Source organism: Aaosphaeria arxii (genome assembly GCF_010015735.1).
Source record: "Aaosphaeria arxii CBS 175.79 unplaced genomic scaffold BU24scaffold_1, whole genome shotgun sequence".
In the NCBI taxonomy this organism is placed as follows: Eukaryota; Fungi; Ascomycota; class Dothideomycetes; order Pleosporales; genus Aaosphaeria; species Aaosphaeria arxii.
Window position 1 is genome coordinate 1,220,750 of NW_022983474.1, and position 13,753 is coordinate 1,234,502.

Sequence of the window (13,753 nt, forward strand, 5' to 3'; positions counted from 1 at the left end):
GGTGGTGATGTTATGCGGGCCGGGATTAGTGCATGGGCCGGATAAGATTGTTGCCTGGGCGACGACTGCCAAACATGGAAACGCGTACAGAGTGGGCTGGGCATCAATGTTTCAACGGCAGCCAACACAACAGGGTCCAACGTTCCTAACCTGACGACACAACATCACATAATATACACATTACAGCCGAATCGCACTCAATTCACAGGTGCTGTTCTGCGCTCTTTGGAGAGACATCATGGTCTCGCGCACAAGAACCACAATGTCTAGCGACAACATGAGCGACAGCAACCCTGGATCGTCACCGGATCCTCTCAATGCCTCAATTACGGAGTCTGCAATACGGCGCAGAATAACACGCCCTTCTAGAGACCCTCTAACCTCTAGCTCACCGAGCAAGGTCAATCGCAGTCTTAATTTTATCGACCAAATGCAGTTATCACCCTCCAAGTCAATGGTCATGAACACAGGCCGTGAGGGTGGCGCAAGCCCATGGCGCATCAAAGTAACAGTGCAAGCGGAACCCGGAAGCGGATCAGAAAACAGTAACCTTGATTCACCATCTGTAAAGAGGTTCACACGAACGACAACGACTACTGTACCTCTCAAAGATGACGACACTTCTTCACCTATCAAACGCCGTGGTCGTCCTAGGAAGTCGGGATCTGGCCCAAGTGCTAAACCAAAGCGAAGCGGAACACCCATTAAAAGACGTTCACCTTCCAAGCGAGGTAGCTCCATTTCTGCGCCCGACGAAGACCCATTCACGGCGGCTATGGATATTCAGCCTAAGCGGCGCAGGGGCCGCCCACGTAAGAGCGTGCAACTGGAGCCTGAGAACATGACGCCAGACGTCGAGCAAACAAGCATTGAAGATGCGTCTCCCATGGAGAATCCCATAGACGACCATCAGGAAGAGAACGAGGAAATTATTTCCGATGATTCGAGAGAGGTCCGGGGCAGTATTGATCGAGTCTCTCCTCTGCTCCCTCACGGCACGCCAACCCCATCAATCCAGTCCTTGACGGGATCTTCACGAGCATCAAGCGAGGACTCAATCGACAAGCCCAACGAACCCCCAAGCAGGCGTCGATTAGTTGGCCGCAGTGTCACCATTGCAAGTGGGAGTATCACAACCCCAACGGCAAATGCTACATCTCGTAATTTACGGGAGCGCAGAGGAACCCCACATGCAAAAGTTGCAGCAATCTCCCTGGACTCCTCAGAGGATGACGAGGATAGCCTCGACACACCCCCTGACAGCGATGAAGAAAACGCTGTCGGTGATATCCAGCCTATACCAAGTCCGTCAATGGAACCATCTTCTCAATCTGCCCCAGGCGAAGAGGACGATATCGATGATCGCCAGAACGCCACCGTCTATGCATTCGAGGAGGGTACGACAAGATTGCCAGACGACACGACTATTCTAGAAAGCGAGCACTTCAGTATGATCTCCGTTGATTCATTGAGGAGTAATGGAAGCCCAGTTAGCCCGGTCAACAGGTCCATCGTACAGACATTGGATAGGCAAGCTCTTCAGTCTGCGGTTGTTGAACAGCCTCAGCATGATACAAGCCAGCAGTCCGTCAGGGCTCAAAGAAGCAGTATGGCTTCCCAACTACAAGCAGATCTGTCATCGACTAGAAGTTCATCGGCATCGCTGGCACCTGAAAGCGTTCCCGTCATTAAGGCGAGGCGTGAAATAACACCAGTGATGCAAACACGATCACCCTCAAATCCGCCTGCAATCGTATCTGCACCTTATTCACCATCCGAAGTTCAGACCCCAAAAATCGGGCGTGTTGTCAAGGCCGGTGTAGCTTTGCAGGGTGTTGTAGATCCTGAAAGACTCACGCCTTCTAACCAGGTGTCCAACCAACGCACACCTAACCATACGAACCCTCTTGATGATTTGTTCAGGGGGTTCAGCGAAGGTACAAGAAGGCAACTCCAGGCTGGGCTTCGACTTGGCGAGCAACTAGCTCTGGAGAGTGAGGATAGTCAGGCTAGCCAGAGACTTCCACCGGCTATGTCAAGCCCAGTCAAGGCACAGGAGAGGAATTCTGACGCAGAGCATGTACGTTCTGAGAAGCAGAAGCAGCACGAGTCCCGATTGCTGACCCCCGAGGACCAGGAGGATTACAATTACTCAGCATCGCCTCACGTCGAAGATACTCAAGTCCAGTACCCATCATTGCCGGATGAGAGCGTGAGCAGTCAACTCATGAGTCCAACAAGCGCAAGCAGTGAAGACGAAATGAGCTGGCGTGTCGATACGCCTCCTACGCGAACAGGAGGTGTCGATGCATATACTACGAATGCATTTCATGGGCCTGAGAACGTCGGAAGTGCTCATAGCGTTGACGATATGGAAGCGCATGGACTCGACACGGAAGATATATCGGACGTATGGCAAGAGGAAGCCAGCCGATCACAGCACGTGCCAGTAGAAACACAGAGCTTGGAAGCTGAAAAGGAGCCCTCATTTGTTGACTTGCTCGTCGGTGAGGGTCAGGCCAGACCAGCCAGGGCGAAACTTCCGAAAACATGGAGACGCAAGAGCTCTAGTAATTTCAATTACAGCGACGAGCTTGAGGAACCACAACCAGAGCCCTCTGCCACATCGCCAAACGCGCCAGAAGAACACTCAAACAGCAGTCTAGCGAACCTATCGGCAGCGCAAGATCCAGCTCAATCCCAATCAACTAGGGCAGTTTCAAGGAAGAGGCAGTTTCTTGAGCCCCCGACATCCGAGGGTGACAGCGATAATGATAATGGTAGTGAGGCCAGTGACGACACAGATGCTGGAATGTTCTTCCAGTCAAATCTACCATCTGTCTTCAATAAGAAGCGTTCCGTGGAGCTCAGACGACGTAAGGCGGAGAAGCTCGATTTATCTCTGCTCCTCGCGGAAGGAGAGAGCTTGATTGCAGACTCTTCCCCAGCAGCAGTCACCAAGACGCCTGGAGAAAAGAAAAAGAACCCTTTCAAAGACACTCCTCCCAGGTTTCCACAAACCTTAGGCTCCCCCGCGAAAGGCAGTCCTCTACGACACGAAATTCGTGCTTCAGATTCTGAGCATAGCACCATGCACACAACAAGTATGCTGGAGTCTACGCTTCCACAAAGCTCACCCTTTCACACCATTGTGGATGATTCCAAGGTTTCGGTCGCTTCGGACGTGCGACAACTCCAGAATGAGCTTCAAAACGCGCATACGGACTCAAGCGTAAGACATGTCCGAGAGGAGGCTGATGCACATGCATTGGCGTATGAGTCCCAGTATAGGACACTTGAAGAGATTGAAGAGGTCACTGAACTTTCAAGGACGAAAAACTCCACCCTGCTACCCTCTTCACCGCCAGCAATGGCCGCCCATTCAAGTCCTCTACGAAAAACCCGCGAATATTCGTCATTGTTTGGGGACTCGCAGTTCACGCCTGGTGAGAAGAGGCAAAGGTCACTACTAGGGAAACGCCCAGTCCGTGGCCCTCTTCCCCAGCCCGAAATTGCCGTAACGCCGCCTGTGGAAGATGCGGAGCAAGCTTTACCTAACAGTGGCGGCTTCTTTGGCCTGGTCTCTTCACTCTGGGGAGGTCGCAGTGCCGAGGCCGCATCGGTGTTACATCCTATCGCCTCACAATTTGACGCTCTTCCAAAGGTAGCACCGTGGACAAAGACCCACTTCAAGACTCTGGACAACATCTACAATCTCCACAAGAAGCAAGCCACACTTTTCAAGCCATCACCTCCGTCTCTCCACGCAGATACAAATAAAAGACTCCTGGAGGAGTTCCTGTCTAACAGCAACTTACCCTTCGTCGGAGCTCGATACACCTGCTGGGGCTACGAAGTCACCATGACCGAGTCCCTCGTCACCGTATGCGCAGTCTTCATGCAGCTCCTATCCCTCCAAGACATCGCAGAGTACGAGAAAACGTACGGCAAGAACATTGAGGTTGTCCAGCGCAACAGCCCCCAAGAACCGGGCCCCGCGTTCAAAGAGGAAGACATCGTGCAGCGCCTAGCGACAATCATCATAGGAGACGACCTCAGGCGAGACGAAAGGAGGGGTAAGAGGGTCTTTAAGAGGGGAACTCTCCAAGTGCAGTGGCCTTCTTCGACGTAGAAAATTTTGGTCAGGGGGCGCGGGATCGCTCGATGTTTGCTAGGGCTCTTTGCTTCAGGGGCGCGTATACCAGGTGTTGGTTTGACAAATTGGGAACAGGGTGGGCGTTATAACATGATGAAAATGATTGGCGTTACGGTTTATCTTGTTTGCTTTTATTTCCTTCTTCCAACGGGGGAGTTTTTCTGGGAACGGTTTTTGCGATATCACGGTGCGGGAACAGGCAGGAAAAGGAACGGATGATGCGTACGCGATGTAATGATTACGATGAAAATTTCTGGATTTTTGTATGTGATACCTTTTTGATTAAATTCTGGGTTATTTCCATCTCCCCTTTTTGCAGATTAAAAGCAGTGGAAGAAAAATGAATGTTTGAATGCACCTTCTTTGAATGGACCAGGTGCTCATTTTTATGAATTGTCTTGATGGCCGAAGGACAGAAGGGGTTGCACATCACTCAACGTAGACGACGGAACTTATCACTGTACTCAAGGTTCAAAACGTCATAATTCAACTGATATGCTCTGGGTATTTCATCTATCTACTAATCTACATACATAAATGATAAACAGACGCACGTATACATACAGACAGTATAATACGTCCTAAACCTTAAGTCCAGCACACGCCACGCCACGCTACAGCACTTATTGTTCAGCGTCTAAGTACGGTAGACATTGCTTCGCTCGTAAGAGGAATGTGTTCCTGGGTACTAACGAATGTGTTTTCGGCAGTGGCAAGCCCCATTTCCTTCCTTCCTTTAGTCGACTCTGCCCCGTGCCCCTGCGGCATGAACATGCGTGCGAAGGTCGAAGAGCAGGTCGTCCATCTCGCGTTCTTCCTCTCTGCCTAGGACGAGGTCTTTGCAGTCCACGATCATCTTCCTGACGCGGGCCATGATGCTTCGGGGCGTGCTGATGACGCGCGAAGTGAAGGACTGGCTGGGGGTGGCTGACTCTGCCTGGGATGGTTGCGATGCGGCCACGTCGAGATGTTCGGTCTTCGCTGGCGGTGTTTGGTCCCGTTGCTGTGATGGAATGGAGCTGTTGTCCTTGGAAATTTCGGTCTCGGGTACAGATGAAGGTGAGGATTGAGATATCCTGGGTGTGACTTGGACGTGACTTAGGCGCGACGTCGACCTAGCGCCACTGGCATCCTGGTCTTTGCTTGTGCGTGTCCGTTTAGCTACGGGCGTATCGTCGAGAATCTCGTCGTCGTTGACGGATTCCACCTGGCTGAGCGTTGATGCGGAACGACGGAGCGATCGTTTGCGGCTGGTTTCTGGTATCGTGATTTGGCTCTTGATAGCAGGGCTCTTGACAGCAGGGCTCTTGACAGCAGGGCTCTTGACAGCAGGGCTCTTGACAGCAGGGCTCTTGGTAGCAGGGCTCTTGGTAGCAGGGCTCTTTGACGTGCGCTGGGAAGTTCTCCGGGGAGCCAGTTCTGCGGGGTCGGGAGATGCAACAGTAATACAATCATCTTCGAATTCCTCAATATCGTCCATCACTTCCGTTTCAACCTTGGCCTTCATAGCAGATTCTTGCTTTCTGGTCCGTCGGCTCTTATTTCTTGCCGGTGTGGTTTCCATGGGAGATTGCTTGCGCTTCTTGCTATTGGGAGTCTTGGAAGGACTAGGAGTGTTGGAATGTCGCGAAGAGCGGCGGATCGTTTGAACCTGAGAGTTGTGCTTTGGTGTAGACCTCTTGTCGCGTGTTTCTGTAGATAAATTTTCTATGACGCTCATGCTTGATTGGTCTTGGGAGGAAGCGTTTGTTCCTTTGTTCTTGCGCGTCCGTTTGCCTTTCCCTGGGATTTGTTTTTGAGAACGTGCGTCTGCATAGAGGCTTGGGTCTTCTTGGGTGTCTTCAGGGGCAGATCCTCTAGTGCTGAAACTTGTGTGAGCTTTGATCTCTTCATTCAACTGGGCATTTAGTTGCAATTCCATAGTTGAGCTTGTCGAGCTTGCTATCTCAATGTTGTCATCCTCAAATGTCGATTCAGGCGGTGCGTCATCAACGAGCTCTGCCTGTGCTTCCATAGCATTAGCCGGCAGATCAACATCGTCTTCGATGGTAGTCCCTTCTTCAAAAGACGATGACGGCTTTTTCTTCTGAGCTTGTTCAAAACTGTCCGTTGCGAGTTCGGTTGCCACATCGTCATTGTTCGATGCATAGCTATTGACGCCATTATCTCGTTCAAATTGAGGTGGAGATGAACCAAGCTCAGCTAAGCTGTCTGCAACGTGCATAGTCCTTGATGCTGTTGGAGTGGCCACACTGGTTGTGTCACTGCGAACCTGAGAATGTCGATTGCGGGCATGGGGAGTCGGTGAAGAGCCTAGGTACGCATCCATAGGGCCCATGGCAGCCAGAGCAGCTACAGGTGTGCGGAATCCGTCTTCTGGCAGATCTTCAGAGGTTAAAGCATCCGAGAACAAACCTTCAGAAGGCTGGCTTGACGTTTGCACTTCCGATTGGGAGCTTGGTACAACACCAATGTCCGAGAAGAGATTGCCAGTGGCTCGTTGTCGAGCAATCATCTCTTTCTGTCGGTCGGTCAACAATTGAGACTCCTGCTGGAAAGGATTGGAAGGTGACGACACAATCGGCTCAAACGTGATTTGGGAATTCTCATGGCGCAGGCGAACCTTTGGCGTCCGTCGGGATTTATGTTCATCGCTAGGAGGGACCGCAGGGGAGCGCGATTTCGATTTAGATCGAGACTTTCTACCGGACTTGCGCACGCGGTGGGCCGAGTCTTTGATGTGAGCTTTCGATGGTAAATGTGGAGTCGTAGCTTCCTCGTCCTCCGACTCGTAGAATGAGGCTTGGCTGCCCTGAATATGTGTTAGTGTTATGTAAATTTATCGCCTCGTACCTTCAACTTACTTCATCTGTCTTGTCGACATCTAGAGAAGGCAAAACCAAGTCCACTGTACGATGCAACCGTCTCAATGCCCCCTCAAGCCGAGATGGATAACGAAGGTTTTCCTCCTTTCCAAACGTATCGTTCCAGGTCTCAATGGAGATGTTGACAATGCTGCGCCGTCGACTCAGGAATCCAGCGCTGATCAAGGGTTCAAGTGTTACTAGGATACTACTGTCCTTGCGAGGAAGCTTCTTGATGGTGTCGCAGACAGTCTGCCAGAGCTTGAGGATCTAGAGATGATTAACAGATGTCTAGAATATGTGTGAATAACTTACCTCGTTATGTAGCACCTTCGCCGATTGCTTTTTGCTCTGTAGTTTACGTTCGGGATCTTCAATCCAAAGCTTGAGGGTTTGCTGAATCTTGCGCAGGTAGACCGCGATCAAGAAACTGGGACTTTGCTGAATCGATGTCATCAGAGCCGTGATGAACTCCTTTGTGGTCTCCGTGTCTTTGAGATCCAGATTCTGGTAGGCGGCTGAAATGATTGAATTGATGGCGGTGTAGAAATGGTTGTAGGGGTCGAATTCCTGGGATCGTGTGGGAGCAGGCGAAGACGGATACAAATTCTGTCGTCCTTGGTCAAGTACACGGCGAATGGTATTCTTCGGTAGGTTGTTCAAGAGTATTGAGGCATAGGGTAGACAAGAGCGACGATCTTCCGGACTGATCTTCAATAGCACGTTTTCGGAGACCTTTTCCACGACTGCTAGAACGACGGCACCGTCGCCAGCCTCTCGGCGGACAGTCTCCACAAACGTGCTGAGAAGCTCTCGGCCCAATTGAGCATCAAAAAGGTGTGCATGACCTAGCGCCAGAATTTCCACTACCATCTCATACTCTTTCCCTAGTTGTCTCGACTGGCGCTCATTGGAATCAGATGGGTGTTCTTGAATACAGGCTCTTGTCATAGACGCGATCTGCCCCCAGAAAGTAGATGTGACGGCATTTTTCGAGGTGGTACCAGCTGATGCGGAGCAGTCTCGCAGAAGCTCCAGCTTGCCGAATCGAGTATTCTGTGCATGATAGCAAGGATCGAGTGCGATTTGGATAATGCGAAGGCGTACGGCATCAGACAGTCGGCCCTCAGATCTGCTCACTAAGAGGTCGACGAAATATAGAAGTGGCGAGATACGCTGTCCGTTCTGTCGAGACCGATGGGATGGCGTAGATGCTACCTCGAACTCGTCATGACCATTTCTTGTTAGACATTTATCCGAGAACTGCATAGCTCCAAGCTTTTCAACAACAGTTTCGAGCAGAAAACAGAACTTGCCTGCCCAGCTGTTCTCCTTTTGTTGCGGAAGGGCAAGTTCAGCGGTATGCTTATCCCACATCCGACGCAGCATGTTAACAATGTGAGCCACAGCATCCCTTGTCTCGGCCGTTGCCATGATCTCTTTGCTACCTGCCTCGACCAGGGAATTCAGGAGACTGATCCACATCGTCTTCACAGGCTCATCCCCTCCAACGTCCGCTTGCCAGGGGGTTGCGTCTAGCAGGATTTGAATGAACTCGAGGATCGTAGACAAAGACTTTCGCACCCACTTTGGATCTAACAACGGGAGCTCTTCACGTTGAATCAATAGTTGTGGCTTCAGCTCCAATGCTCGCTGTTCATTCCAAGGTTTCCGGGACCCGTTGAACAGTGCAGAAACGAGTCGACAGGCAGCGATGGCATGCTTCGGTGATGATTGTATAAGCGGCCTCCAGAAGTCCGCGACGTATTCTGTCCAGTATCGATCCAGTTGGGCATGGGACGCAGTAGGGCGAAGGGCATAATAGAGCAAAGTAAGATAGCCAGACGTAGCAGTATCGGTTTCCGATTTTCGGCTTTGTCCGGGTTGTTTCAGTCGATGCTGTGAAATGTTGAAGAACATCTTTGACCAGATAACAGTCGTGGTATGTGTGATGTTAACCGCATAAACCAGAAAGTTGGCTGCTACGTTGGAATGCGCTTTCACGGACTCATTTTCGGAGCAAAAGAATTTCTCGAGCACCTTCAACCACTTGCCGATTGCCGCGAAACTGTTTTCTTGAAGCGAATCCCGCAGAAATGCTGTCAAAACACCCCATATTTGAGGGACTAGCGCCGCGGACTCGGTGTTCAGCATGGTCTCCAATTGCTGGGCAAGGAGTGCTCCAAAAGTGTTTCCATCACTTTTGATGCGATTCATGATGGCGAGAACAGACTTGGTCACTGTGCGCTCATGTCCAATGGTCCGTACAGCGGTGATGGCCATGTCCAAGGCGCTTTGATGGATGTCCTTCTGGTTGGCGAGCATGGCTTTTATCACATGCTTCAACCACCTTTCCGTGTGTTTGATCATTACTTCCGGCCTTTGCTGGATGATTTTACGGTATATCCGTATACGGTAGGCCTGTACCGAGTACCCAGTCACTCGATCGTGTATTGAGTCCAGAATATCGAGGATCCTCTCTGTCCGGGTGATGGTCATCGTCTTAGGCCGGAAATTCTGCTGCATGAGAAGGGCGAGGTGCACGTTTATTATGGCCTTTGGCATGTTGGCATCCTCGGCCACCTTTATGATACGGTCAACGACCCGTGAGCCGAAATCATCGGTCATTGCCGTCCTCAATTCCGGTATCCTGACCAGTGCCATAAGCAGTTTGATTGCTTGTCCGATGAGCTGTGAATCCGAGCCCGAACCACTTATACCAACGGCTTGCATATCTCTTTCTATGTAGTCGCAAAGAAGGGGCATCTTGTCGATCATTGCCTGTATGTCTGGGATCTTATCATATGCCGCCATGGTCTTCAACAATGTGATGTACGCATCGAGCTTGGAAGCTCTCGATCCTTGCGCGAGCGATTTCACTATCGATTCCAACATCTCGGCGAGAGATTGGTGCTTGTGAGCGGCGGTGCTGTCGTGGATAGGAGGGGGTGTGGAGATCTGGTCGCTCGGCTTGAGGATGGATTTCAGCGGCCTCGTTACGCGCGTCTGAGGGAGGGGTCGTAAAGGTGAGCTACGAAGTGGAGTCCACGGGTGAGCTTTCAAGCTGGAGGAAGGCGCGTTACATGACGGGATCTCGAAGTTGACTTTCTTCGTCCGGCTACCGGTGGAGGATGGGTCGTCGATGTCTGAGGAGGGGGATTGCTCTGGAGTGCTCAGGATTGGTTTCGAGAGTAAGTCCTTGGTGGAAGGCTTTGAGGATGCGAAAGGGTCGTTCAAGAATTCCAGAGTCTCTTGAATGTCTTGGTCGAGGTTGATAGCTTCGTTGATATCTTTCGGGGGAGTTGGTGGGCGAACAGAAAGGGACTCAAACTTGGAAAACACCATGGCTATGCTTGAAAGAAACTACAAAAGAACAGAACAAAAACGTGAGGTGGTTAAGTGAGAGAACGAACTCGCATTGCAGGTGAGTGATAGCAAGGGAGCAGCAAGTGGTAGGGGTATGAAGATCGCCACGAGCATTTGATATGGAGTTGACTCTCTCAATCGCTCCTTCTACAGCAAAAGATGTCGCGGTTGTTGGGGAAGGTGCACGGACGCAGACACGGGCACGTTCACACGCTCGCGACGCGGAAGGAGCACCACTTTAACTCTTGTCTACTAACCTAATGTAGTCATAGCCCTACGAGTACGAGTATCAACGATCCATCTTGACATATACGGGAGTATCATTATTTATTCATATCCATGTACTCCGTAATTGTATACTTCCTATAAGCATCACTACTACGGAGTACTTCCTAGCCCATTTCCTACGAGTCCAAATCTACTAGTTCGTCAAAGGACTCCTACTACATACCTGTTAATCAAGACATTGGTAGTACAACACAATCGCATCGCTTCGGACAAAATCCATATATATTATTGACGACAATGTTAAAGATACTAGCGTAACACCTCACACTATGACGGTAGGAATCATTATCAATAAGAAACATCATCGGCGAGTGCAGTTCTCCATCATGTTTGTGACCTGAAAGGGCATAGATGCATCCCATACATGACAGGGTTGGACCGTCCCCTCTACCATGCATCACGCACTCTGGTGAACCACTACACAATACTAACTACCGTACAACTGGAAATCGCCAGATCCCTCAACAATATTGCAATAACTTCCATCTCCATCATGCCATGCCATTTTTCATAATACGGGCCGATGCGCCGGGCTGAAGGCATGCCCACTTGCGCGTGCGCATTTGCGCAAGACCCTCGCCTTGTATGTACTCGTACTACTATCTGATTATTGCGGGGTTCAGCGATCGCCATCCACCTCCGTCGACAGGCGACACGCTTTGATAGTCAATCACATCTTTCGGTCGTCCTCCAGCCTCCAGGCGCGAGAACCCTCCCACGACAAGACCCCGACCCCTTTGCGCTCATTACGCCCTCCTGAACCATGCTCTCCAAGTTCAAGACGGGCTCCTCGGCGACTGCCTCAGGCAAAGGTGCGCGCCCCGCCCATACACTCTCTCCGCAGAACGTCTCGCCGCATTGCATTGCACTGCGCAACGATAGATTTACTGACTTTTCCCCCGCGTAGCTAAGCTTGAGCAGGTGAACGACTTACTCGCCAAGCTGAAAAGGGATATAGAAACCCCTAAGCTATCTACCCTGCGTAAGTGCATATAGCCCATTCAAGAGGAAGTACACGTTCTCACAATCCTCTACAGACCAAAAACAACTACTGTTGGAGCTCAAAGTCCATGGCCGAGCCGCGGAGAACGCCGACCCCATATTCACAGAAGATGTACGTCGCATGCACCCAGTTCTCCGTATACGTCGAGGCGCTCGATAGATGTTGATTTTGTGGTACAGGGCCTACGGACATTATCGACCTACGCCGAGCGCGACGACGATGAAGTCTCACAAGAAGCTCTACGATGCATGGCAAATGCCCTCCTCCTGCAACCACACACCCGCCAGATACTGGTCAACCTAGGATATGGACCAAAGGCGGCAGAGAAGATGAAGGTATGGAAAGACAGGAATCATACATCTACTCTTAGATTGTACAAAACATCCACTAACACCTACCACAGAGCGAATCCATGGACGACGAGTTCTTGATCTCCCGTATCCTCTTCCTCATGACCTACGACACCGACCTCGACTACTCCCTCCTCGTCGACCAGCACCAACTCGCCGACAGCATCAACACGGCGCTCCACCGACACGCAAAGCGATACTCCAAGTCCGTCCGACGCCTCTCCCAGCACCACACACAACCCATGGAACTCATGGCGCTCTCCGAGACCCTCAAACTCCTCTTCAACATAACCCACTTCTACCCAGACCTCAGCGAGCACTTCTCCAAATCCATCCCCAACATCTTCAAGATCCTCGTGCGGCGCGCGATCCCCAGCCCGCCCCTCAAACCCCCAGTAAACTACCTCGTCAACGCACTCATCAACCTCGACCTGGAAGACAAAAAAGGCCAACAACTCAAATTCCTCGGCATGAACGCCGTGTTTCCCAAATTCGACTCCAAATGCAACGCCGAGCAACTCATCGACATCCTCGACAACGCCATCGTCGCGTACACCGAGTCCGAACTCGACACCACCATCGCCCCGGTCCTCACCCTCATCCGCCGCATCTACGAGATCGCCCCCGACAACGTCAAGAAGTACATGGAGTGGCTCCTCCTCCCCACCGACCAGGAACGCAGCCGGCCCCTCGGCAAGTCGGACACCCTCTCCGCGCGCCTGCTCCGCCTCTCCACCTCCGCACTCACCCCCAGCCTCCGCAGCTCCATCTCAGCAATGATGTTCGAGCTCTCCGGCAAGGACGCTACCAAGTTCGTCCAGAACGTCGGGTACGGCTTCGCGTCCGGGTTCCTGCTGTCGAATAACATCCAGATGCCGGAGAACGCAATGGAGGCCAGTGCCATGGGCGGCGGTAATGGCGACGCGGATGGCGATGCCGACGCCGTGCCGATTAACCCCATCACGGGACAGCGGCTCGACGCGGAGGAGCCCGATGACAGCGAGCCTATGACGGAGGAGGAGAAGGAGCGCGAGGCGGAGAGGCTGTTTGTGCTGTTTGAGCGGCTCAAGGCGACGGGCGTCATGAATGTGCAGAATCCGGTCGAGCAGGCGTATCGGTCGGGTAGGATTGAGGAGTTGCCGGATGATCATGTGGATTAGAGTCGCTACAGAGGAATTGGGGTACCTTTTTGTTCAATAGATTCATGGGGTTTGTCGCGGTATGTTCGATTTTGCAGCAATCCAGCGTATCTGGAGTATATCAACATCCAAAGAGTCGTTTTGGAACATGAAGACCCACCCGTAGGAATGAAGATGAAAAACATGCTTTTCTATCTAGGTATCTAGACATACCGCCATTCTTCTCCCGTTGCTGTCTCGACTCGCGAACGTATGCTCCCCATGTTGCTTCCACTTCCTCATACCAGTTCCCATGTCCCTCCCCCGAACTCAATATCAGCATCCCATGTGCCTGCCTACCGCGTGCTATACGTGACGCCAATCCTGTCCTTCAACTCCCATGCAGAAAAGAAGAGACGGTAGAAAGTAGGGATAGTAAAATCACGCTCATACAAAGTCTCAAGTCTCAAAAATCACGCACACGCTCACGCCAAACACATTTTCAAACACGACAACGGCAACGATGCAAGAAGTAAAAGGACGGGTCGTTCGTGTGGACCCTGATGATAACTATATAGACGATGAATGCCTCGGGTGTTGGGTTGTTC

General features: G+C 51.4%; 3 protein-coding genes across 3 annotated transcripts; 2 read left to right on the forward strand and 1 right to left on the reverse strand.

Annotated features, from left to right (window-relative positions):
* The first annotated feature begins 140 nt into the window (after positions 1-140).
* BU24DRAFT_416468 (uncharacterized protein) lies at positions 141-4,427 on the forward strand. The gene has a single exon (XM_033526458.1). It carries the CDS (start codon positions 263-265, stop codon positions 4,130-4,132), a length of 3,870 nt encoding a protein of 1,289 aa, XP_033389126.1. The 5' UTR covers positions 141-262; the 3' UTR covers positions 4,133-4,427.
* A 231-nt stretch (positions 4,428-4,658) lies between these two features.
* On the reverse strand, positions 4,659-10,502 carry BU24DRAFT_445943 (uncharacterized protein). The gene is made up of 3 exons (XM_033530734.1): positions 7,336-10,502; positions 7,021-7,290; positions 4,659-6,968 (listed from the first exon to the last, which is right to left on the reverse strand). The coding sequence occupies exons 1-3, from the start codon at positions 10,363-10,365 to the stop codon at positions 4,893-4,895; spliced, it is 5,376 nt and encodes a 1,791-aa protein (XP_033389127.1). The 5' UTR covers positions 10,366-10,502; the 3' UTR covers positions 4,659-4,892.
* A 608-nt stretch (positions 10,503-11,110) lies between these two features.
* On the forward strand, positions 11,111-13,366 carry BU24DRAFT_416470 (uncharacterized protein). The gene is made up of 5 exons (XM_033526459.1): positions 11,111-11,486; positions 11,582-11,656; positions 11,712-11,788; positions 11,857-12,012; positions 12,081-13,366. The coding sequence occupies exons 1-5, from the start codon at positions 11,438-11,440 to the stop codon at positions 13,185-13,187; spliced, it is 1,464 nt and encodes a 487-aa protein (XP_033389128.1). The 5' UTR covers positions 11,111-11,437; the 3' UTR covers positions 13,188-13,366.
* Positions 13,367-13,753: the final 387 nt, after the last annotated feature.